The sequence below is a fragment of the Mesitornis unicolor genome, unplaced genomic scaffold, assembly GCF_000695765.1.
Source record: "Mesitornis unicolor isolate BGI_N332 unplaced genomic scaffold, ASM69576v1 scaffold4001, whole genome shotgun sequence".
NCBI lineage: Eukaryota > Metazoa > Chordata > Aves > Mesitornithiformes > Mesitornithidae > Mesitornis > Mesitornis unicolor.
Genome location: NW_010165932.1, coordinates 55,017 through 81,483, shown reverse-complemented (window position 1 = coordinate 81,483; position 26,467 = coordinate 55,017). Strand labels below are relative to the sequence as shown.

Below are 26,467 nucleotides of genomic sequence, written 5' to 3'. Positions count from 1 at the left end.
ACAAGCTGGAACACAGGAGGTTCCACTTCAATTTGAGAAGAAACTTCTCAGTGAGGGTGACAGAGCACTGGAACAGGCTGCCCAGAGAGGTTGTGGAGTCTCCTTCTCTGGAGACATTCAAAACCCACCTGGACGCCTTCCTGTGCAACCTCATCTGGGTGTTCCTGCTCCGGCAGGGGGATTGGACTAAATTATCTTTTTAGGTCCCTGCCAATCCCTAACGTTCTGTGATTCTGTGATTCTGTGATTCAAGGAAGACCCATGCCTGTGAAGAGAGGCTCTGTAGGCACCTTAACTGTGTGATCGGAGAGTTGGGATTAGGGATCTTGTGTTCTCAGCGTATGAGAAGGCTTTGCAAAGCTCTTAGATTAAAAGATTACAGTGAATTATGTGAATAACCCTGGCAAAGAATTGCTGCAGAAAACCAATCTGAATTGAAGAATTAGCTGTTTTCATGTAAACAACGTGGGGGCAGGAAAGCTCCCAGACCATGTTCTTAGTGGAGTGTACATGGGGAAAAGCAGTTTTGCCTTGCAGGAATCGGTTACTTGTGCTAGAAGAACGTGTCTGTTTGCCCGTGGGCTTGTGGAGTCACTGAGATGCTTCACCCTGGTTTAGCTTCACAAATTCAGGAGAAAGATTTTCTTTCAAGTGCTGCTGTTTCCCATGAGCGCCTGTAGCTGGTGATGTCCGTCACAATGAGCAGGGAGTTTTGATTAGGAGAGAGGTGTGTCAAAAGTACTGACACTTTTCTGTCGTTTGCCCATTAGCTCTAATTTGGTTTCATGTCTTAAGTGTAGTGTAGTCATTGCATCTGTCCTTTACGGCCTGATTGATTTACTTAATTCCTCAGCTCCTATGCTGTGTTCATAGTTTGGTGTTTCCACAATTAACAGGAATTTGGCAAGGGAAGGGTGAGAGAAGAGAGGCTGGGAAGCGATACCTAGAAATCCTCCTCTGAGCACATAATCCCCTTTAAAAACAGGAGTGAGATATTTTGATCAGTCCCTCAATAATGTGAAAACTTCTTTGTCAAGAAGGATCATCTTTTACTAATGCAACTGGTACCTTTAAGGGTCAATTCTGTAGATGGGTTTGGGGAGGGCAGAGAATTATCCAAATACAGTTGTATGTGTGAATACATCCATATGGCCTGATAATGAAGACTGAAACCTAATAAAGGCCTGGGATGGGAAACTGTGTGTGGAGTTTACTTGTTAAGATGAAGTTACTAGTCAGTAAACTCTGAAATTTGCTGCAGTGCTTTGGTCTCTGCCAAACTTTTTTATTTCAACTAACCTTAATTTTCCTCATTTGTGTTGGAGCCCATATGATTTCTAAGGCTTTCTCCTTTCCTGATGTAGCTGATAGAAAGGAAAAGGAGTATCTTCCTTCACTGCTAAGTTCTCTGCCTATTTCAAGGAGTAATAGAGGGAGAATTCACTACATGACTTACCAGTTTTCTAGCAATGTAGATTCATTGCTAGAAGGACCTGAGCAGGTATCTCTGCTGTTTTGCCGTGCTTTTGTATTGTGCTTGTTTTGTGAGCACCCTCAGATGCTACCTCAGCTTCCAAACTTGCTTTTCTTCTTGTCTGGGATAAATGAGGGCAAGACAGAGCCACACTGACTTGGATTCCTGTCCGTAGCTCTAGGGAATCTTGCAGGAATTCCTGAAAGTAACAAGTTTTCAGCTTTCTAAGGTTCGAGTGAGGAAGAGATGTAGCCCTTGGTGTTTGTACTTGCAGCTAGCTGGGCAAATGTAGCTTGGGTTGTATCATTTTGAATGAGATTTGTGTTTGGGAGGTGTCACGGGTCAGTGTGTGCCTGAAAGCCCAGTGGAAACAATATTTACATTTAATGTGTGCTTTAAGATATCTTGCAAAGGGGTCATTTTTCTTTTTGATACTTAAATTCATGTCTGGACTTCACAGTGAATAATTGTGGATTTTTCTAGAAAGGCTCTGTAATACACGAGGGAGCTTAAAGCCCTGCTCAAGTCTACAGATGGTGAGTTTTTGTTTAAGGAGTGATGTGACTGGGTTGTTGTGTTACTGGGACTGCAGAGACTTCTGGACTCAGCCGGGGCTTTACTCCCTGGCAATGCAGGAGTAACAGCAGCGCGTGTGTTGGAAAGAAGTCTGTCTCTTGGTTTCTAGTAAGGTTTCTTTACTGTAAAACTACTGATATTGTATATACAGGCTTATGCCCTTCTGCTGAATGTAGATCTTCCTTTTCAAATCTGTCCTGCAACAGCAGGGTTTTGGTACTTGGGTACTTTTCATAACTACTTGGGTTGTCCTGTACAATGGACTGGAATAGCTTCTTGCCACAGTACATTTCTTTAGCTATGCAGAAGCTGAAGTACTGGAAAACCAAAATAAATGTGTCCTGTGATTTGCATCACTTTTTTCCTTCCTTTTTTTAAACCACAAACTATGTAAAACAGGACAGGGACGGGGCAGAAGTGGAAGGGGTTGCTTGGGAAAGAGGATCTATTATTTTAATATTAGCTTTAATGCTCTTTTCAAAAGGTCTTTGTTGGACACAGTAATGTTATGTTAGACCTCTGATTATACAAAACACAGCAGTTTAGCATGCTTTTGTTAAGATCTGGATTTGATAAGACTCATCCTGATGCTCTAGGGCTTCATCTGAAGCCTGCACCTTTGTAACTTGGCCTGTAATGTAGACGTGTGCATTAAAATAGCATCGTCAGTGAATGTGGCCTTTACTAGCTCATGGCTGAATTCTAGAAACCAGAAGAGAGTTTTTTTGTCCTGTCTTCTTGAAGAAACAAGCGTTTACACTCGGGCACCCTCATTTGTTCTAGTAAAAGCCGTTACCTAAGCAGGCAGTGGAGGTTGTGAAGCGGTACGAGGTGGTGAATGAAGGACTTAGTGGAAATTGAGACTTGGATTCTATTTCTGACCCTTACCTGCTGTGAACTTAGGCGTGTGCCATTTTGATTTTCCACCTGTTTCTTTCTCATCTTATATCCGTCTTAACTATTGAAATTGCCAGCCGTTTGCACCCAGGGCTCGCTGTTCATGCCACGTGTAGCAGAACCTCATCTTGAGTGATGTGCTGATAGCTGGGAGCAAACTTCACTGCTTCAGACAAGGCCGTGGGGAGAAATACAGAGCTGTGCCATGGCAGCTTAAAAACCCACCACAACTCATTTTCAGCTCAGAAAGTATAAGGTGATTTTCTTTAATGTATTTTTTTTTCCCAAAATGTATCGCTCCCCAGACACGTGCCTATGCTAAGCTGCTTCTCTCTGAAGGCAGCAAATGGCTCAAGCCTCTGGCCAGGCTTTTTTGACTCGGCTGTATTTTCTCTGAACCAGGGCTCTTCCGTCATGTAAGAAGCACAGTTTTCAAGAGCAAATCCATCCATACAAAGCTTGGGATTTAAGCTGGATTGTAGTTATCAGTGCATAAAAATAAATCTATATGTATTTTTCTACTTTGATAGTGTGGAAAATGCCAAAACCTTGTTATCTTTGAAAAATATACCTATATAAACTTCTCAAGACTGAGAATTGACAAACTTAAACTTTCAAAAGCATTTTTGTGCAAGGGTATAAATATCTGAAAATAGATTGGAATGGAATGGACAGCTGAGGTGGAACTGTAGAATTGCTTTTATATGTGTATATATATATAAAATAAAGAAGTGACTATTTGTCAAAAGTTTGGGGTTTTTGGTTTCCTTTTACCTCCTCCCCCGCAAAATACTGAAGGTACTGAGTGCATGCTGTGTGCAAGCAGCACTCTCTTATTTTGTGGGTGGATTTGTCAGTGTTGTAACACAGACAATACATGTAAAACGTAGATTTGAATTAGTTTTGTGTTGCCTCTTTATTCTTTACCCTCGCAGGCCCATCAGAGGGCTTTCAGAACAGGCACTCCCACACTTCTGGAAGCCCAGACCATTCTCCACAAGGCATTGGTGGTGGTAGGTCATAGCTCTCGTGAGACCCCACCGGGAGTTTTGTGTCCAGCTCTAGGAGCCCCCAGCATAAGGGCATGGAGCTGTTGAAGCAGGTCCAGAGGAGGCCACAAAGATGATCAGGGGCTGGAGCACCTCCCCTGCAAGGCCAGGCTGAGAGAGTTGGGGCTGTTCAGTCTGGAGAAGAGAAGGCTCTGGAGGGACGTTATAGCAACCTTCCAGTACTTAAAGGGAACCTACAGGAAAGATGGGGAGGGACTTTTTACAAGGGCAGGTAGTGATAGGACAAGGCATAATTGAAAGGAGGGTAGATTTAGACTAGATACTAGGAAGAAATTCTTTACTGTGAGGGTGGTGAGACCCTGGCCCCGGTTGCCCAGGGAAGTTGTGGATGCCCCCTCTCTGGCAGTGTTCAAGGCCAGGTTGGATGGGGTTTTGGGCAGCCTGGTCTGGTGAGAACTGTCGGATGGGGTTTTGGGCAGCCTGGTCTGGTGGAGGGTGCCCCTGCCCATGGCAGGGGTTGGACTGGATGAGCTTTAAGGTCCCTTCCAACCCAAACCATCCTATGTCTATGGCTGCAACTGCTTCTTCTCAGGGGTATCATCCTCTGCTTTTCTTAGGGATGGGTTTCACCCAGTTGAATCCCATGCCCGTGAGGGGTTGCCTGAATAATTTGGCTCAGATGGACTGAGACTTGGCCAAACACGAAGACCATGCTGTGCTGTCTTCTGTAGCTGTGGCAGTTGATCAGCAAAGCTTTCCTCTACCCTTCCACAGTCAAACCTACAACCTTAGTCATTGAATCTTGGCTTCAGATGTATTTTGACTATTACTGCTTTGTATTTCTCCTTGGTGTAAAAGGTTTTGTAAAAGTACGTGTGGATAAAGATGAGATTTAGGTTAAAACACTAATGGTCAATATGTTGACATGCACTTTTACCACTTTTCTTACAAGATAACTGCATGTTAGTCTGTACGTTTCTCTTTAAAATCTAGCTGAATTTTACTTCATGTTGGTCTGAAGATGAAATGCCACAACTTACAGAATGGCACTTCTGTGATAGAAATGTCTTTATACATAGATCTTAAATTTTCTGCACTTTTTTAATCACCCTGTAGAAGTTGTGTTATTAAAGATGTTAATAAAGCATCTCAATAAATTCTGTGCATTAGCAGTTTATAACGAAGAATACTTTTTTCTTTTTTCCACTTAATAGCTTTTGCTTCCTTTCTAAAAATAGAAAAAGAAAGAGAGAAATCTCTCCCTTGTTCAGACGTGCCCGAGCAAGTGTGTGGAACAGTCCAGGGACCGTGATTCAGAATCTCGTATTTTAATTTCAACTTCAGTTTTTACTTCCTCAAATCTGAAGTGGTAAAGTTTTAAAAGAGCTAAAGATATTGATAGTAACATAAAATACCTACCCTGATTCTTGGCAAACTGAGTAATCACAGTGACGGGTAGACTGAACTACAGGTGTTTGATATCTTAGAATAACAAGTCCTAAACACTTACAACTTTAAGAGCTGCTTTTTGAAAACATGAACTACTGGATCAGTTAATTTTTTGATATAAGCATTAATACATATGTACTTACTTGATACAATATATTTTGACTTAGATTCTAACAAAGCAGTAGATTAATGGTTTGTCCTCTCTTCTTTTTTCCTCTAGTGCAGCAGAATGGAGTACGGCACTGCTCCTACTCGGCATCAAGGAAGAATCTGTATATTAACAAAAATACCAAGGTTATCTGTCAGGGTTTTACAGGCAAACAGGTACGTATGTGAACTATTTCTTCTACCACCCTTTCAGTTCAGGAAGTTAGTTGGCCAAAACCCATAATAACATATCGAGGGCATTATATACTGGCTTTGACTGCATTGGTAGGAGGTGGGCTTCATGACCAGGAATGTCCCTCCAGCACTGTAGTTAGCTTTCTTTGGTCCAAATAGACTTTTTTTTCTGAAGTTCAGTAGACTAGATATTTTTATTCACTCATGCATAAGCTTAAAACTTGGTTTTGAGTCCTCTCTATCATATTACCTTTGATCTTTGTTGGTGGTTTTGGTCTTAAGCCTTTTTCTTGTATACAGCTGAAAGGGTTTCTTTATAAAGAGAGATTTGCAAAGAGCTACAAAAACTTTACTGTTTCAGAAGTGCTTCTTTCACAAATGCCTTTGAATGTCAATGCCTGTGAATTGAATTTCTGTTTTTATTTCAGGATATTTAATAATTTTCTCACATTCACTCTTTTGCACGCTTGCAAGGAGAGAAGACTGCTTTTGCTAGAACTGTCAGCTAGTCGTGGATGAGAATGCCGATTTCTTCTATTTCATTATAGTGTTTGCTATCTGTCAGACTTGATGTGGAAAATAAAATGTGGCTGCTATGTCTGCAGGTGTATTAGCAGTACACAGCAAAATAGGCTTTAGTGTGTGACCACAGTGCTCTGATATAAAAGAAAAAGCACAGCATATTTTCGATCCATTTAAAACATGTTGATGCACTCTTCAAAATAGCTGTTTGAATATATGTAGTGAAAACTTTTCTCTTCATTGCAAACTGAAGTGCAGTAAATTGCTTTCAGAATTATAGATAACATCAACTTCTTTTGGTTCACTTTATTTGCTATTACATGCCTTTTAACTTTACTTATTTTCTCTCTCACAGGGCACCTTTCACAGTCAGCAGGCATTGGACTATGGCACCAATCTAGTTGGAGGAATTTCTCCAGGGAAAGGGGGAAAAACTCATCTGGGTCTGCCTGTGTTTAATTCCGTGAAGGAGGTAATATGCAGCAATGACTAGAGGGCAGACACTTTAATGCTGCTGAAGGGTTCCTTATTTCATTACACTGAAAAGACAGATGTTTCAGCCATGGGTGTCACTGTGCAAGGAATGAAATAGAAACCTTGTAAAAGAGGGAGCATTCATTGTGGTCAAGCATGAGTTTGGCTTCCACTGCAAAGTTCACAGAGCCTGGATACACTTACTTTATGGGTTCAGCTAGTTTCTGGTTGATTCTGGTGTGTATGATGAATTTTTAGCAAACCGTAATCTAAGAGTATTTATGATGGTGTTCATGGGGCAGTGCTTAGTTCTCGGTTCCCTAGTTGTGCTGTATGTGTCCTGTCTTCAGTGAATTTAACGCTCCCTTTGATATAATAAATTAATGCGTATGTCCATTCGCTTCATTTCTGCCAGTGAATGGACATATTTTAAATGATTAGTTGTCAAATGTTCTCTTCCACCTCACTAAATCCTTGATATCTTTTGTTATGTCCATTGTAGGCCAAAGAACAAACTGGTGCTTCTGCCACTGTTATATATGTCCCTCCTCCGTTTGCTGCTGCTGCCATCAACGAAGCAATCGATGCAGAAATGCCCTTAGTTGTATGCATTACTGAAGGTATTCCCCAGCAGGACATGGTTCGGGTTAAACACAGACTGCTTCGGCAGGATAAGACTCGGCTAGTGGGCCCCAACTGCCCTGGAGTCATCAATGTAAGTGACTTCTGGATTTGCTCCGAGGCTGAACCATTCGTAGCGATGGTTTGAATGTTCCATCTGACTTCTCCCACTCTTGCCTTAGCCTGGAGAATGTAAAATTGGTATCATGCCTGGTCACATTCACAAGAAGGGAAGAATTGGTGAGTTTTTGAATATTTATGCATCATCTAAAACTAAAGTTTGGTAGTCTAGTGCTCTTATTGATGAGGCAGTCACTGCCCTGAAGACAGCTGACATGCTATATAACAGCTTGTCTGTCCTTCAGTTTAAGTGAACTTTGCCATTATCAATCCTGACAGCCAAAATCAACCGGTCTACCATACTATATGACTGAGTACTGATGGTAGAAGCAAAGCAACTTGAAGTTTCCTTAGGTAATGTGATTGACGTAGTTTCCTTAACACTCTCCTTTGAGGATACTTGCTTTTGTCTTGGGATTTGAGAGCACTAAAATCTCCAGCACTATTCCTACCAACAGCTTGGCTCCTGAGGACTGGAATCGTACACCTATAGTGAGCTCAGTAGTATAGCAAAGAGAAGAGAGGACAGGCAAGTTTTTAATGTGGTAATTTAGACAATTACACCATGCTGAGTGGAAGTGACAAATACACCCACTTCTCAGACAGTGGAATTAAGGGCAGGGACTTGATCATAATCATATGTTAGTTACACACCTTGTTGCATGCAAGCCTCTTGTCCTGACTTCTGTTGTTTCCTTGTACTGAACTATAGAAAGAATAACTTGATTACTTAAAAAATTATGCTGTTCAGGAGCTATGAAGAAAACTCTTCCAAAATACATCTTTGTACCAGAGCTCCAGAAGTGTTGTAGATGACATACGCCACTGTTTTCTTTCAGCAACATTACCATTTTTCTTTGAAAAGTGTGTTTACTGTGGGGAAAATCAGTTCAGTGCTCTTGAGCTACGTGGACTTGGTTTAGTTTTTCTAATGTGAGAAACTATTTCTGCTACTTAAGCACTTCTGACTGACTGTAGAAGTAGGCTGTACCTAGTGGATGCTGGAGGATGCGTTCACACTCGTGTCACACCTCCTGCGTTCAGAAGTACCCGTGAACCTGAAATATCGAATGACTGCAATTATCCCCTTTGCAGATACCGTCAAGGCTTTGCTCTATGACTGTAAAAGGCAGCATCAACCAATATGGCCCTGAGCTCCCTTCTGAATCAAAGTTCTGTTAAGATTTTCTAAATATCTCCAAGAAATTTCTTGTAGGCACAAAATGTTGGGATGCCTGAATGCAAGGCACATCAAGTGCAAAAAACCTTTTAAATCTTGAATCCAATTGCTGCTCCATTGCTGGAAACGTTTTCAGTGGTGATCCAAGGACCAGGGAATAAAAATGTAACTGTGCTATCCTCTTAGCTTCATCTAACACAATGACCTTTGGTGATATGCTCCCCAGCTTTCTATTACCATGAGGTGTCCAAGATTCATTTCCTAATCTTGGGATGCAAGCTGTAAAAATAGCCACAATCTTTGGACCTTTATCTGTAGCTTCTGTGGGGCAGTTTGATCTTAATAGTAAACAGGAAGCCCTTTGCAAACATGGCAATAAAAAAAAGCCTTTGCTAGTAGACATCTGCGCTGTCCACCAGCATAAACAGTTGATAAGACTAAAGTTAGTAGTCTAGTGGTGCAGTTTTTCCGCTGTTCATGCAATATACTTATGTTCCTGTTAGATGGCTTGAAGTACATGGTAGATGATGTCTGTTTTTCCTGGAAACCTTCCCTCTTGCAGTATTAACAGAAATCTTGACTTGGAAAAATGAACCAAAACAATGTAAACATTTTGTCCCTGATCTAGGCTCTTTATTACCTTCCATCCTGAGTTTAAAACTAGGGTTGTGGTCTCTCCAAGTGCTCAATGTGTGTTGCAGAGCAGTGAGCTGCAGCAACAAATACCTTAATAGTGATAACTTGCATTTGTGCAGCATATTTCCGTTCTGGGCAATCTCTTGTGTGCCTGGCCATACTGGAGATGTGATTAATATAAATTCTTCTATTAAATGTTGAGCTGCAACTCTGTTTCAAGTTCAGTGCATCAGCTGCTCACATACAAGATAAGAAGTGCATTCGTCTATTTGTTTTTAGTTTTCTTTCCTGGTAAAAGCTGTAGTGTGAGGAATGCTGTCTCAGCCAGAGACTGACTTTCTGGGCAGGTTTAGTCTGTTGACAATTAAGTGTCAAAAAATGCCAACCAAGAAATAGTACAGGTAGAATCTTGTATAGAGTTTTCATGTTTTGGCGAGGATAGCTCTAAAACCTGGCATCTCATGTTCAGTTTATTAAGGTGGTTTTCATGAGTGTAAGCCCAGCTGCCCTTGGTTAGCTGTGTTAGCGTTGAGCTTATCTCCTTTTCTCTCCTAAAGGTATTGTGTCGAGATCTGGAACCCTGACATACGAAGCTGTTCATCAGACAACACAGGTTGGATTGGGGCAGTCTTTCTGCGTTGGTAGGTGTCCTCAGAAGCAGCCTGTTGCACCTCAACTAATCTGCTTTTTCTTTACAAGATGAAATCCAAAGTAATTTATTTTTCCAAGAATTTGCTGAATTGCAGTTATGTTGAGAAATGAGATCCCTATGTGCAGTGAAGTCTCTAACCCTTCTTTATTGTCTTTTCCACATCAGATTAATAATAGTCTAAAGACCAGCTTTGAGTGGAGAACTGTCAGCAAATATTCTGTCAAATTGGAAACAAATTTCCCCAAGAAGTTTTGATATTATAAAGGGATAGTTAAGTAAATTCAGTTTTCTTACAACAAAATTCTAGATCTCTGGGGTATTGGTCCTGCTGTGTCTTATACAGAGCCTCTATATAAGGCATAATATTTTGCTTATCGTTTGAAAGGTGATCGTTCAGATATCAAAACCTTCTGTAAATTGTAGGGGAGATACTTGGAGCAGGAATTTGGCACACTGATTTGGGAAGAGCCTTCAGAGCTGCCTCTCATATGGACCTTTGGGAATGCTCTTTGTGCTGAAATTTGAAACTTTTATCGCAAATGCAGTATCATTGTCTTGAGTTAGTTCTATTTTTGTGGTTTTAATTTTTTTTTTTCAGGAATTGGAGGCGATCCCTTCAATGGAACTAATTTTATTGACTGCCTTGATGTCTTTCTGAAGGATCCTCATACTGAGGGGATCATATTGATTGGGGAGATCGGAGGAAATGCTGAAGAAGATGCAGCAGCGTTCTTGAAGGCAAATAATGCTGTAAGTCTTTAACCAGCTTGCTTCCATACGCCTTGGTAGTTTGCTGTCTTCTATTGCCATGTCAAGGAAAACTCAGTTCAATCTCTAATCTCTATTTACAAAAAAACCTAAACAGTCATACTTTTATTAAAGAGTTGAAATTAGAAGCTTTATTCAGAGTAAATCTATCAGGAAAGCAATGTTAACTTTTAGATTTTTAGTCCTGTAATGAAATTTGTAGTGAACTTTACGATTTTTGTAATACACATGGCTCTGTAGAGAGATGTTTTTAAGTTTCTGACTGCTTCTGGTTTATGATGCTTATCAGGAGAGAAAGTATTCTCCACTCTTCAGTCTCTTGGTTTTGTGTGGTCTGAGGTTTCTAGCTGTTTAATATCATTGCCTGGCTAGTTGATTGATAAACAAAATAAAATGAAATCTGGAATTCCTGTTCACCTCGCTCACCCACACGTGAAATTGTATCTTTTAATTCTTCGCAGGGTCCAGATGCCAAGCCGGTAGTGTCATTCATCGCTGGTCTGACCGCTCCTCCAGGCAGGAGGATGGGTCACGCTGGAGCAATCATTGCTGGGGGAAAGGGTGGAGCTAAGGAGAAGATAGCTGCTCTGCAGAGCGCCGGGGTTGTCGTCAGCATGTCTCCTGCTCAGCTGGGTAGCACCATCTACAAGGTTTGTTACTTGGAAATTCATATATTTACTCATCCAGAGCAAGAAGTTACTTTTGAGGGAGTACGAGTTGGGAGCACATCTCTTACCCAAATATTGTGTTGCTCTGAACTTGGTTGAACATAAGAACTCTATTGACTGAACAAGCTGCAGTTACTACTTAGATAATACGTGCACGTAGTTTATGTAATGTTGCCTTTCTATAAAAGTAAACATAGCAAAATAGAGAGGAGATTACATTTTGCTTTTAAGTGTAGTTACTTGTTGAACTGTGTTTTCTGCATGCGAAGAACCTGAATTAATTTAAAATATGAAAACATTCTTTGAAAGTAGGGTATTTGAGGAGAGAAAGCCTTGGCACATAAGTCTGTCTGTGTTAAGTACTAATTCAGAATTATGGTTGAATGCGTACAGCTGAAAAACTTTGTATGGGGTAGGAATATTTGCATTTTTCTTAATTTATGTCCAAAAAAAGGCATTGATTCCCAGCTACAGAAAATGCATAATTCAGCTGTGCTAGGTATTTTTTTGTTTTTCCTATGGTGACTGCATCTTCACAGGCTGCTGTGGGAATCTTCTCTTCTTCTCTTGTGGTTTTATCCCTTTACTAAAATGCAAATCTTACTTCATTGCTTCCCTGCCTTGAATCCTTTAGTGTAGGGATTCTGCTGCAGTTCTTACGCAGAATTAGTGTTTTTTGAGGCTGTTCTGCTGTGCCTGGAGCAGATGGTTCCTCGAAAGCGTTGCAGTCTGAGTGCTGTGCACTGACCACAGTCTGGCACTGCTGGTTTCGTGTAGCTGGTTTGTTAATGTGAGGTGGGAGAGTACTTATTCTTCTTTCCCCTAACTTACTTACATTGGGCATTTTAAATTTTAATTTTTAATTCTAGTTTTTAATTCCTAAAAACAGATTTGCTAAGATAAATATGAAGTAATATAAAATAAAATAGTAATAGAAGTGTTTTCATTGTTTTTCCCCACTGGTAATGTCTGTGTGCTGTTTGCAGGAGTTTGAGAAGAGGAAATTGCTGTAAGAGAAGACACTTTGGAATACGGTCACCAAAACCTCAGTGCAGCACCCAGCCTCCGCTTATCTTTCGTCTGCTAATCTTCAGTTGCCCAAATGACTGACACTGGTCTGTGAATTTGACTTGGAAGCCATAAACCTCCTGGCTAAACCTGTTTTGATGTCTCCTTGGTTCAGACATTATCACCTCATTGTAAATCACAGCACATTAATAAATCTACTACTAAATCTGATTCAACTTTTGAATTCCTGAAGCAGAGCTGTTTCTTCAACCATCGTAAACAAAATAATCAGCCTTGAAGGTCTGAATCTTTTGTAACTTAAGCACTGCCCATTTTAAGGTAAAGTTGCTTGTAGAGATGCCTTTAAGGATCAAGGCACTGACTTTATGCACATATCACACTTTGCTTTATTTAAAAAAAATCCAGTCTTACTTGTTCGTTGCTGGTGAGTATGTTTGTTTGAACAACAGGCCAAAGCTTCCGTCCATTAAACCAAAGCTGCTGGATCTGAAGGGGTTTCTTGTTGATCCACGTAGCTGGATATGGCTGCAATCCAGACTTCCTTTTCAAGGCTGAGCCGTGCACAGTGTAGTCCTCTGCTGGCAAGGAATTCTGTTTGTTGTGTGGAGAGATGGAATTTTTATGCACTAAAATGAATCTAGGTTATTTCCAATACAAATATATATTCAAAATTGTCTGTAACTATGGAAATGATTTGGTCTTTAGCTTACCTTACCTTCATTTCCTCTGTATCTTAACTAGGGTTGCATTGCTTGTGTGTTCTGAAATCCTAATAACATCAGGACATACTGGAGGAGAATTCCTATTCTCTGGAACAGAATGTAATAAGGTATTTTTCTTGTTAACCACTCCCAGCACTGTAATGGAAAGCCCTTTTTTTTTTTTTACTTTGAAAATAGCCCAAGCACCGTGCCTATAAATGAGTGCTGTATGTTTTATCAAGACGGATTAAACCCGAGATTGCTTTATTTATAGAGGATTGAAAATTCATGTAATCTGACACTTGTCTAAAGCTAACCTTGTGTTCCATAAAGGTGCTGTTATGAGAAACTGTGTCGTTATTTGTTTGCAACTGTTCTTAGTTTTCTTACTCAAATGCCTGTGGGATTTCTCTTCCTAATGCAAGCAGCAGGCAGGTACCTTCATGCTGACATTTACGGATCCTAGAGCTAAGCCCTGACAAAATGCATAAAAGCACAGGTCACATCTCCACTGCACTGCATGTGCATTAATATGCTTCATATATGGTCAGGCATCAGTCAGATGAGACAGGCTTTAGGACATAGAGACCAGATGCTGTGTTACTCACCTCGGTATGATTTACTAAAATGAACCTGACATCATGTCACTGGACGACAGAAAGCAATGTTGAGTGGTAAATCATTTGATAAAGCCTATGACAACAGGTAGGAATTTTCTTACTACATCTGCTCAGTTTTCTGGTGGTGCCTGATTTAATCTGGAGCACAAAGACCAAACCATGCCCTTTAACTTGAGAAATACCAGCACTAAAATGTCCCAGTCTGTGTAAGAGTGCCATCCTTCACCAGTGAATGCCAGGATATTGCAGTCTATCTTCTTACGAGCCTGCTGATCAAAGTAACTTCTTGTGATGGGCTTCTCCACAACATGAATTTTGGGATGGGTAATGCTTCTTGATGGACTGTCTCAATGTCATCATTGCCACCAGTGTTATAACAGACAGCTTCCAGGATGATTGAGGTTTCCTCAAGTTTCCTCTTAGGGATTGCTCCGTGAAAGCTCTTTCAGAGGCACCCAAGGATGAGGAAGAAACCTGACCTTGTCTGATAGAAGGGCTTAGTTTTCTCTTGCTGCCTACAGATGTGCCCTTGAAAGTTATCAGAGCCTCTTACATTGCTTGTGATATTGTCTCATTGGGAAATATAGTCCTATCCATTTAATACCCTATGTACTTGTGAATAAATATTTCAAGTAATCTGACCTGGAAAATTGTTAATTTCTTTATTTTTTTAAAGGCAAAAGCTGAGCCTAGTGTTAAGCCTTAAATTCATTGCTGCCTTATAACTTAATAAGTAGTTTTTATGTGCAAGTAACATTGCTAATGTTACTGTGTGAGTTCTTGTTAAGTTTTATCAAATAGTCCTTTTTTTCTCTTGCTCTAGGCTTGGCAATGGTGTCCGTCCATAAATCACTTGCGCTGTTGAGGGTTAAATTCTAGATGTCCATTTTGGTCAAGGAAATCCATTGCCACGCTGGTTTTCTTGAACAAAAAGAGAATGCAGATCCCCTTCGTGTGGTTTTTTTCCTCTTATTGGGCAATATTTGTCTTTGAACGACACCTGGAGCTCTCTCTGGTAGGTGCTCCTTGAGTTGATGATGTTAGTAATTTTTCTTGAGGTTGATTAGACGTCTGTCACACCTAATGAATACGATGCCTTTTGTGGTTTTTAGAATGTATTAATGCCTGGTTTTTTTTTCTTCTGTGTTTACGCTGTTTTCCAGGGTGAATGTTTTGTTCTGTAGTATTTTGGGGGCAGAGAGTGGTAAGTTACTCTCTGTACTTTTGTACTTAAAAATGATGCTCTGGCGCAAGATTCTAGCAAGGGGATTTCTTAAGATTCACTTTATTGAAGCTCACCAATGAAAACAGGAGGAAACATTGATGCAAATCCATTTGGTTTAAATAAGGTCTCCTCTGTGTGGAGAGGGCAGGAGAGGTTGCTGAAATGTCGAGCTCTGTGCTCCGGCGTCAAGATGTTCTTAAAACCTTTTGGGATTACCAAGGTGACTAGTGCTGGATTTCTCAGTAGCTATTATCATAGTTTCTGAGGTTCACCACAGTTCCTCAAGTTGTCCCATTTTTTTGATGTGCTACTTCTTATCCTCTCCCTTACCTGCTCCCATTTGTGGCAGATTGAAACGCTGCAGGACCCTAGCGCAGCACCAATTAAAAGTGGTTGGCTGCTGTATTGAGACGGTCGAGGTGGCTTTAGTTGAACTGAAGATGCAACTTAATTCTTCCCAGATCAAACGGCAGATTTCAAGCTTTAAGGTGAAGAGAGGAGCACTCACTAATGGGTCTCACTGGTGACAAGTGGATTAGAGGCTGTGCTCTCGCAGAAGGCTGCTAATTTGGGAGACTGGAAGTGCCTACAAAGTCACGTTGTCCTTCAGCCTGGGGCAGTGACTGACCTGCCCTCAGATTTCGGTACTGGTCCCCTGCAGGTCAAGGAGTTGGATCCTCTGGTAGCAGCGAAGTGAGGGGTGGAGGCAGAGCAAATTGGGCCAGAAAATGCCAGGATCTGAGCTCTGAGAAACGTTAACAGTGGTTTCAAGAGGAACCTCAGGGACTGGCTTCTGTGCCCATGGCTTCAAAGCGGGGGCTGACTTCTGATTCCCATGCTCTTAATTGTGTTGAAACTGTGGAATTAAGCATGACCTGCACTAATGCAATAGTTTAATCAATTTAGCATCACTTTTCCCCTCCCTTTCCCGCTGCCTGTCACTGGTCAGGATTAGATAAACCCTTTTTGTAAGAGGGGCTGTAAGTCTGATAATACGGGGAGGATCCCGCTGGTGATTTCCCGAGGATTTGTTCCACTGTGGACACCTGGCAGGCAGCAGATCCAGGGTGTTTCACACCCGAGTTGCTATAGGCGGCAGCACCTATGGGAATTGCTCTTTACCTTGCGTCCAACTTTTGCTCTGTGCAGCCCAAAGCACTGAGAACCCATCACAGAGCATTGATGGAGATGGGTGGTAATGGAAACCCAGTGAAGTAATTCACAATTAAGAGTAAGTAATGCGTTATTCTTAATTTATAGCAATGGCTCATCTGCCTTTTCTCCCGTCCTAACTGGTCTGTGTAATGAAGCACGGGATCCCTGTGACTGAATATGTTATGGAGATGTTTTGTACAGGAATTACAACCCGATAGGTACCATTTTTAGGAGAAGTTACTTCGATATATTCCCTTTCCTCATATCTGTCAGAATATGGTTTAATGTTGAATCTACCCGGAATCAAAGTTTACAATTTTGGAAAATGCCTTCAGCCTGGTATTTGTTGGACCTGCTGAGCATCCATAGCTCACTAACTAGACTCGGACCCAGACAGTTTGCTGCCACTCAAAGCACCCAAAACTTCTCATTAAAACCTGATTTCCTTTCTGTGACAGTTCCATGTTCTCAAAAGAAAAGCAAAGAGATTGCTCTTTGCTTACACAAACTACAGAAATTTATAGAACTGGGAGAAAAAATACGTTTTTCTCTCCTATAATCACGGAGCCACACACAGCAGTGTGTGCGCTGGGAGTAGGCGCAGTAGCCTATAACGATGTCTGTGCTGTGCAGATACATAATTAAGAGTCTTTTAAAATCTGTTTAGTTGCTGTAAAAGGCAGCACAGCATATTTATAGTTTTCAGCACATCCGTAATGTTAGGAGATAGTTGCTATAAAATAACAGCTTACAAACCTGTTTCTTTCGTTTGCAGTTTTGCTCTCTAGGTGGCAGGTTTTGACACTAAAACGTGGTTTTGGTTCTTGCTCTGAACTCAGGGGCTCAAAATGTGCTGCGGAAATAGAAGATGAAAACAAAACACTTCGACTTCATTCTTTCAGGATGTTATATTGATTTATGATCATATCCTTTTGTGTAATTTGGAGAGAGGTGGTAAAGAATCTCGCTGGTTTTTCCTCCCCGTGGTCTCAGCACGCCTGTGATGTTGAAACTTCTTGTTTTTTGAGCTGGTGTGAGTAATCTTGTCTGAACTGCTTGGCTTTGGCAGTTAAACGGGACCTGCCCTGGAGAAATACCCATCTTCATTTTGAAATAGGAAAGAAACAGCTTAGGCTGTTTCTTCAAGGGGCTTAGCAATTCTGACTTTGCTTTTATTCAGCTGGGTTGAAGAGAGGGCAGAAGAGAAGGAGAAGAGGTAGGGTGTTTTAAGGCGAGAAATGAATTGTCAGGCCTAAAAGGAAATTTTTATTTACAACAGGAAAAAAGAAAATCCAACCAGTGTCTAATAAAGAAACCCTACAAAATAGTCACCAGCTGCTGACTCCCTGGAGAGGAGCAGGAGGACACTGGGCTCCTTGGAAGAAAAGCATCTTCCAGGCTGCTGTGTCCACCAGGCTCTGTAACGCTGAAGGTGCCCAGGGCAATGGGTGAGCAGCACCACTGGACCAGTCCTGCTTCTCTGTGAGCTGTAGGATGGGACCAATTTGGACTGGGGTCTTTGGTGTCAGCCCCCGCATGGAAAGGCTGCAAGGGCTCTTGTGGACAAGGAGATGTGTCTGGAAACAGCTGCTGTGTATGTGGAGACAGATGTGTGCCTGCACCCGCATCCTAAAGCGTCTCTGAAGGATTTACAGCCTCGAGGACTATGGCTTGCTCAAGGTCATCATCTCCTTTCTTGTTCTGCTTTCACGCTGCAAGTCTTGCTATTAACTATGGCTCTAGCTGCGAGGAGGAGAAGCAATAGGCAGGAGGCTGAGTGTCCAATCATTTCACTCGTTTAACTGGATATATTTTATTTATCTTTCTGTAGGCAACTGTTGTGTTTGTTCAAGACAGACACTATTTGTTGTTTTTTTTTATTTCCCACAGTATAGATGAATTAGGAGTAAATCCAGCCAAAGCTTCATAGATGCCAGCCTAGACTCTGGTTCCTGCCCTGAAACATGAAATTTGGGGCAAGATCTGTATCTATCTCCCAAAGTTTAGACACATGGCAGCAATGAGCGCTTGGGGAATGCATATGAGAAAGAAGGCAAGGAGAGCAGAACCTCTGAAACGGTCACTTAGACACGTTTGATCATTGATCTCCATTTGATCCTTCATCTCCACTGATTATAACAGAAGCTTAGACACCCGAGGCACACACGTTCACGCCTGCATGGACACAGCTACACCGGCAGGACACCTACGCTGGCTTCATCTGGAGCTGTGGTCCTCCTCCCCTTGGCCAAGTGACTCACCCAAAGTCTCATTGAAAGTTTCTGCCTGGCCAGACAAGCCAGCTCTCCTGAACCCAGCCCCACATTTCAAAAGTCTCCTGAGTTTTCCTTCCAGTTTCAAGTTTATACCGTTTATACTTGGTATGCGCTGTGTTATCCTCATTTCTGATGCATTGGAACACGGCAGCAAATCTGTATTTTTCAATTTGTCCTGTTTATGGTACAGCCCATTTCTGTTGCAAAAACACTGTTAATAGTTTATTTAATGTGTCTTTTATAAATCATTTGAGCGTGCTGATACCTGATTCTTGTATAGGGAATGAAATCATACAGCATTAATCCGCTCTTTCTTGCAATGATTCTAGCAATGATGGAAAACAATATAATTAGAAACCATTCTTTCAGCCTGGAAATTGTAATTGGATTGTGAATTTTATAGCAGCAGCCTTCAAAAAATAAACAAGAATCAGTCAACTAAAGAAAATATACCCAGCTTGTTTCCAGCAGGGCCTGTGTTTTGTGGTTAACTTTAGGGCTTGTTGTTTGTTCTTTTTTTTTCCTCCTGGTAAATACGGCATCCTCAGAGGCTGCAAACATGGGTATGTCCCTAGAGCAGCCTGCTGCAGTGCCCGTAATTCGCATGGAGCAGGCACTTGCACCTCCTGTCCTCACTACTTTCCACCTCCAAGTTTGCTCAGAGCATCTCTGGGTGCATTAGTGCTCCTGTGGGTCAGATTTACTTTGAGATTTGGTGGAGAAGCCAGTATACCCTGAATGGGGTGATATAACAATGTGCAAAAAGTGAAAGAAAAATAAACCAACCCAAACCCTCATGAAAGGGAGGTGTTGGAGAGCCTCAGAGACAGAAGAGCAGGGGAATGGTGGAGGGGAATTGGGGCTGTCTGTATTTAGAGCTCACCTATTTAACGCAGTCTAGGTTGAAAAATTGCTTGTCCAGGTATTTATTAGCTCTGCTTGTGATAAATAGGTAGGAATTCCCTTGTGTGAGGCACTTAATGAGGCCTGGGTGGAAAACAGGCTGCTCATCCAGTGGGAGCTTCCTCCGAACCCTGCCAGCCCATGAGTGCGAGTAGAGGCTGGGCCTGCAGAGCCATGGCGGCGTCTTGGGGCATCCTGCACAACTTTCTGTGTCTCGGCAGCCTGTGAACATGGGTGTTCTTCCTTTGGGAAATCCACCCTCCTCTCCTTAACCTTGCCCTTGAGTTCCCAAAGGGAAAGGTGTTTGCAGAGCTGTCAGGACGCTGTATCCGGAAAACTAAATGCTGTGTTGTCAACTTACACAGCAAGGCCTCATTTGAATTTTTTGTCAGGCAGGAGTGAGGTTTTATAAGCACCACGTATTCTTATGGAGACTTTGTTACCTCTGGTTTACGGTTAAAATAAAACCAGTAACACCATATTCTCTTGAAAATGCTCATAAATTTGAGATCCCCCCCAGCCCATGAGGTTTTGCAGTCCTCCTCGCTACATCACTGTCCCACAGTCAGCGCTGGAGACCCTCCCCTGACAGCTTTATGGCTGATGGCTGAAGAATGAACTGTTCCTCCTTGCAAATTATTTTCTAGATTGCCACAAAGATATACATCATTGTGTCACGGGATGGCAACTATATTAAATCTGGTTAGATAGTTAGGGTGGGTTGCTGAAATAAATCAGCCTGTGCCTGCCTTGTTGTGGTGGAAATACAATCAATAGTTGTTGCAGCAGTTTATATAGTTAAAAACACTTCCTTTTGCAAAACAAATTTTTAATACTTCTCCAATTCATTAACATCCTGTCTATTTACTGGAAAAAATCAAACAGATCATCTTCTTGGGAATCTGCATTGTCACTTCAATAATGCATCAGTACAAACATGTGGAGGTTGTTAAAAAGGGGAATTATTTCATCATAATAAAAGAAGAAGAATGAGAACAGCTCAGCTGCAAAGATTGCGTTGTCAGTTCTGATTTAATGTGTGAATAACGCTAGCAGGATGGGGAGAACATCTTCTCCTGGATAGATTGGTTTTGTGTTGTTAGAGTCTGTGTGCTGGGATTTACAGCTTGAAACTATTTTTTTTCAGAGGATAGCTGTAATGAACTGGGGTTTGTTTCATTTCTCTTGACTATAAGGATCACCTGAATGTCAGTCACACAGAAGCTTGAAGATGGTTTGGATTAGAGGAAGTCAGCATAAAGTTTGAATCCAAAACTGTGCTGCCATCTCTGAAGTTCTTGTGTGCCTTGCCATTTAATTCTGCTCCTTAAATGCCCAGCTCCAGGAGGCAAGTGTCGCTGTGAGGTTGCCAGCCTATTGCAGTGACTACATCTTGGGGTGCTGGTGGATGAGAAGCTCACCATGAGCTGTCAATGTGCACTTGCAGCCCAGAAGGCCAACCACATCCTGGGCTGCATCAAAAGAAGTGTGGCCAGCAGGGCAAGGGGGGGTGACTCTGTCCCTTTGCTCTCAAGAGACCCCAGCTGCAGTGCTGGGTCCGGCTCTGGGGCCCCAGTATAAGGACGTGGAGCTGTTGGAGCAGGTCCAGAGGAGGCCACAGAGATGGTCAGGGGCTGAAGCACCTCCCATACAAGGCCAGGCTGAGACAGTTGGAGCTGTTCAGCCTGGAGAAGAGAAGGCTCCAGGGACACCTTTTTGCAGCCTTCTAGTTCCTGAAGGGGCCTACAGGAAAGATGGGGAGTGACTCTTTATCAGGAAGCGTAGTGATAGGACAAGGGGTAACGACTTTAAACTGCGTAGATGACTCTAAAGACGGTAGGTTTATATTACATATGAGGAAGAAATCCTTTACTATGAGAGTGGTGAGACTCTGGAACAGGTTGCTGAGAGAAATTGTGGATGTCCCCTTCCTGGCAGTGTCCAAGGCCAGGTTGGACGGGGCTTTGAGCAGCCTGGTCTGGTGGGAAGTGTCCCTGCCCATGGGGGGGCTGGACTGGATGAGCTTTAAGGTCCCCTCCAACCCAAACCATTCTGTGACTCTGTGATCTTCATCAGGAGTGGCAGTTTGGTAGTTCTTACCCAAGGACTGTGGAGAAAAGCTTGAAAACCTGACTTGCCTGCTCCCAAAGTGCTTAGAAACTGAAACGGGGGGAACTCCACTGTGTACTCTGGAGATGGATGTAGCCATAAAATTGTTTTGCAGAGTTTCGTTTTGCAAAGGCATAAGCAAATAAACAGTTTTTAGAGGGTTAAGAGCTGAAGGTTTGAGGCCCGTTCTGACCTTTGCAGCAGTTTCCCATCTTTGAAGCCATCAAGCATCCTGGCCAGAGTTACCAGAGAGGATCAGAGCATGGAGTAAATGGAAAGGTGAGTGAGCTACCTCAGGCCTGAGGGTTACCTAGTGACAGGAGATGGTTTCCATGTGGTCCATAGGAGCATGGTGGAGATCTGCCCTTTGTTGCTTCCTAACCTGCTTCTGTGCCTGCAGTGTAACAGGGGGAAGCGATAGCATTGCAACTTTAAAAGCTTTTCTCCTCGCCTGGTAATTCCCCCTCATCAATTTTTCAGAGCTGGAAAGGATGCTTAGCTGGAAATTTCCTGGGGAGGGAAACGTGATGTAGGGTGGGCTCTTCTTGGCTGTGAGCCCATGTGAGAAGCACATCCGAGTTTCTGGCTCCTTTCAGGCCTGTAAAACACCTTGCTCCCATGTGGCTGCAGAAATACCAACACGATGCACTCTGAGAGCTTGAGTTTGTGGAGATTTTGCAAAGACCGTGCAGCCTGGACTCTTTCCAGGGAGAGCGTAGTTTGACTTCACTAAATGAACCAGGTGATTAAAGAGAAGGTGAGATTAGCAGCTTGTTGGCCTTTGATTTGTGAGTATTTTTATCCTGTTCGCTTAATTATGTGTCTCTTTTTCTGAGCAGAGAAGTGAATTCCAGCCTTAGGATTTGAAAATGGTGCTCTCTGCAGATGCAGCTCTGTAGCACAGCTAATAAGTGCCAATTAACCCAGGGAGCAGAAAGTCCTTAAAGGGCAGAAGGTGACAAAGTCCGATGACTCTTTTGAGCCATTGATGACCTCTGGTTCACTCTGGTTCACATGCTGTTTGCATCAAACCATCCCTGCTTCCCTTCTTACGGCCTGGCAAAGCCCTCTCATGCAAAATGTTAAAGCTGCATATCTAGATTTGAGCCCCTGCTTCCACAGATGGGACAGCTTAAATCCTACTCATAAGGAATTAAGGATATGGGTATCCTGGTTATTAGTGACATACCTAGTAATTGATTTTTTCCCCTAAAAAAGAACCTGAAAGCTCTATAAAAACATTACAAGCTAGCAAATGATTCCTTAGATGGGATTTTAGGAGACAGTAAGGTGGAGCAGAAGGGGAAGGGACATCCGATGGTGTGAACAGCTGGCACAGAGGAGGAAGAGAATGGTTTTGCTCAGCTCCAGTTTCAGGCACATAAAATCAGCTTTTGCCAAATGTAGGAGTGGGATTCAGCCTCCAACATGGAGATGCAAAGTAGCCAAAACTTCCACACAGGGCCTGTGGATAGGATACAGCATCTACAGAGGGCTAAAGGAGAGCAGATGGAGGCCAGGGAGGGCAGCCTGGGACATCAAAACTGGCATCATCAGGTGGTTGCTGACTTGACTGTTGGCTCTCCATTGAGGCTTAGCTTAGACAACCAGCTGACTCCTGCGTCTGGATGCCAAAATAGAAGTGTCTCTGGAGCTCAACCCCATTTTTAACATTACAGAATTAAAAAGTAATAGGCGTGTGTGTGAATTTTGGCACAGAGAAGGCTACGTTCATTAATTAGCTTCCTCCTTTATGAGTCGGTTGGTCTGTCTGTCTCTAAAGCTGCTTGTCTGACCAAAATGACCAGCATCTGTGTTTCTGTGCTCTACTGCTGTTGAGGAGGTCTGTGCCACCAGACCGCTGTGATCAGTCTGTCTTTTTTGTGATATGAATCCAAATGGCCAGCTCTTAATTTGTTTATTCAACTGGCAAAATGGTAGAAGTGTTTCCAAATTCCTCCTGAGCCTATGACATAAAGGGTATGCTGGGTCGCTTTTCATCACCGAGAGATTTAGAAGTTATTTGAGCCTGGGTCAGTCTTACAGCTCGTTTCGGTTTCATGTGAACTCCAGACCCAGCTTAATTGCAGGTTATGAGCTCTGTGGAGAGAACAAGGATGGCTGGGGAAGAAAAGGCTTTTCTTTTAGGTCCCAAATCATAGTTGTGCCCTCCTTTTTCTTTTTGTGGTTAATAAGCAAGCATCCAGATCTGCAAAAGGATTACAGTGCCTCTTTCCTGCACTGACATCCTCTTAAGGGGTTAAGATCTTAAAGTATCTCAACTTCTGAAGGTGTTTGCGATCCTTCTGCATTTATGAGCAAAGTGATCATTGCAAAGAAGTGTTTGCTGCAGAACATGGGATAAAACGCTTTGGCCCATGTGTCCAGGAGGTCCCACTCAATGGCCATGATGGTTCTTTCTGGCTTTACACACCCACACACCTGTGAAATAATTTCTGTTCTGCAGGTTTTGATCTGTCACCCCAGCACTCACTCCTAATGAGTGCTTGGTTTTGTCCGAGCCTGCAAAGCATGCAAAATAGTGGCCAGGATTTGTAACATGGATAACTCTTCTTGGAAGGCTTTAACCAAAGCCTGCTAACACTTTATCACACAGAAACTCAAGCTATGTATGCAACCCCAATGGCAGGAGGTGAGTGGCTGGGGGATTATAGGATAACACAAGTTGGGATGAGACCTCAGAAAGCCTCCAGCTCAGTCCCCTGCTCACAGCAGGGTCAGCTGTGGGATGACTGCAGCAAACCCAGGCTGGCAGCATCTTTTGTTTCAAAAAGTTGCTATTTAAAAGTGTAGCTGCTCTCCTCTGCTCTCTGTCCTCCTGGCTCCAAAGCATCCCCAATACCATTTAGTTATTTTAAGCTCTCTGTCCGTATGGATACTAGAACTGCCTCTTTTTGTAGAGTCTGGTTGTTCTTCAGTGCTCATTGCCTGGTCTATAAGTGAAGTGACTCATCTTCAAGCTGTGTCACAAGAAAATCCTGCTGCTCTTGCCCATCACAGTTAATATGAAAGTTGTGTTTCTGCTTCAGAACCAGTTTTACTCCCTAGACCCATCCTCTCTGGAGGTGGTACTTGCAAAGGTATGTCCAGTGAATTTCTGGGCTTTTCTTTCATTTGGTTAACTCCACACCTCAGGAAGACAGAAATAAGATGTTAAAAGGCTTGTCCCTTTCTCTGTGTGTTTTACACCCTGCAGCACTTCACAAAACAAGCTGTGCATACAGGGACCAAAGGGGACCAAAGAACTGATGTTACAGGAAATGTTCCTATTAACTTCAGGGGTTTAGGGGATGAAGTCCACCGCTGGGCTGGGTCAGAAATAGACAAAATATCTCTTTATTTGATGAAGGTAGCCAGTTCAGCAAACCCATCAGGTGGTCACCCTCTGCTGAGGCCCAGATAATGTGAGGGCCTCATGTTCTGGTCATCCCCGATGCCCTCTGCACATGTTCTGGGCTCAGAGTGGAACCTCATCAGTGACCAGAAAAGCTATTTCCCACCATTTGCTAGTAAGGGTTGTGGTCACATCCTAGCAGGTTATCTTACCTGCCGTGATCCATCTGCCTGGGCCAAGCTCCCCAGAAACCATGAGTTCCAGGAGGTCCCGTATTTCAGCTCATTTCCCAAGTGTGAGGGACTGGTGGGACCCTACCACCTTCTCTGTCTGCTGAAGCACCCTCAGCAGCACAGGGGACCTGGTAATCTTCCAAACACTGAGTTAGTGAGGAAGTGGCTATCTCTGTGCCCAAATCTGGCACAGCAAGAAGGGACCTTGCAGCAGACAGGACATAGGATAACTGGATGGCCACTGGTTGAGGTTGATTTTCACACGTTTTTGGAAGAGTTCACCTTTCTCTTCTCTACAAGAGCCTGCATCAGTGGTCTGCTTCCTGTCTTGGGTAAGGACTTGCTAATTCATACTGGCTTCAGACCAGTTTGGCATTAAAATTTCCATTCCTCATCAGTCCCATGCTGCTATGTCACTCTGTAGGCATAGGTGCTCCTTCCTGCCAGGACAGCTGCATGCAGACAGTCTGATTTAGGCAGGGCTGGACCTGTCCATACTCTCAATTTTCAGGGACTATCCAGGTGTGCAATCACGTCATGGGACGTGAAGTAAATTTGTCACAACAGGTCATCCTAGCAACGAGTCACAATGCCCTTCACCTCCTCCTGTTACTTCTGCACCTGATTTATTTGTTGCCACATCTCTTCATTCTTGAAAAGTTTGCCTGGGCACCTCACAGAGAAACAGGGAGGATTTCCCGTTTGCCAGTATATAAGAAACTTATACAGCAAGTGGATTCTGATATCTATTGTTTAAATCACAGCTACATTGTGAAGACAAGTCTTTGGTACTAGAGAAGGGGACCAAAGAGCACAGGGGGGATAAAGATATATTCAGCAAGGACCCAAGGACCACCCTTCTCAAAACCCAAATGCAGGAAAAAGTCCAGGAATGTCTGGCTTCTGAAGTGACAACAGTGATGCAAGGACGGGTGTGTAGTGACCAGGCATGTGTACACTGAAACTAGAAAAATGAAGGAATCATTTGCGTTCTGGCTTGCTGTACAGTGGGAAAAGAGAAAGGGACAGGAAGCCAAAGCAGTGTGATGTGGAAAGTAGCATGAACCACAGCTTGGTGGCCCAGAAAGGTCCTTTACTCCTATGCTCCACCTTCCTGGGACCCAGTCATCACCTTTGCTGTTGCAAATGATTTCAGCATTTTCTCTAAACAACCTGCACGTTTTGGGTAATATTTATAATTCTGAGAGGAAAAATAAGGGAGGCAAGGAGGCAAAGAAGATAGTGCAGAAATTCCTTTGTATTCTCTTTCCTTTTAGTTATCTCTTTCTTTTATCCCTCCTTTCAGCCCCCTGCCCTGCTTTGATGTGTTCCTGGCAGTCCCTGCAGAAGATTAATCATCTGAATGGGAGAAGTGCCACTTTGAGGTAATTGTGAAGGATTACATCCATGATCATTGCAGAAGAGCTGAGGTGTTAAGTTTAAAAATGCTGCGTTCGCGGAGCAGGGTGCAG

The 26,467-nt window shown here is 42.8% G+C and overlaps 1 protein-coding gene across 1 annotated transcript; it reads left to right on the top strand.

Annotated features, from left to right (window-relative positions):
• Positions 1 to 2,066: 2,066 nt before the first annotated feature.
• SUCLG1 (succinate-CoA ligase, alpha subunit) lies at positions 2,067 to 12,633 on the top strand (the record flags this gene model as incomplete). Its single annotated transcript, XM_010194802.1, has 10 exons — positions 2,067 to 2,139; positions 3,569 to 3,577; positions 5,627 to 5,730; positions 6,626 to 6,742; positions 7,247 to 7,459; positions 7,548 to 7,605; positions 9,859 to 9,942; positions 10,552 to 10,703; positions 11,183 to 11,371; positions 12,376 to 12,633. Coding segments are annotated over 10 exons (1,026 nt in total), but the record flags the coding sequence as incomplete, so codon positions are not given.
• Positions 12,634 to 26,467: the final 13,834 nt, after the last annotated feature.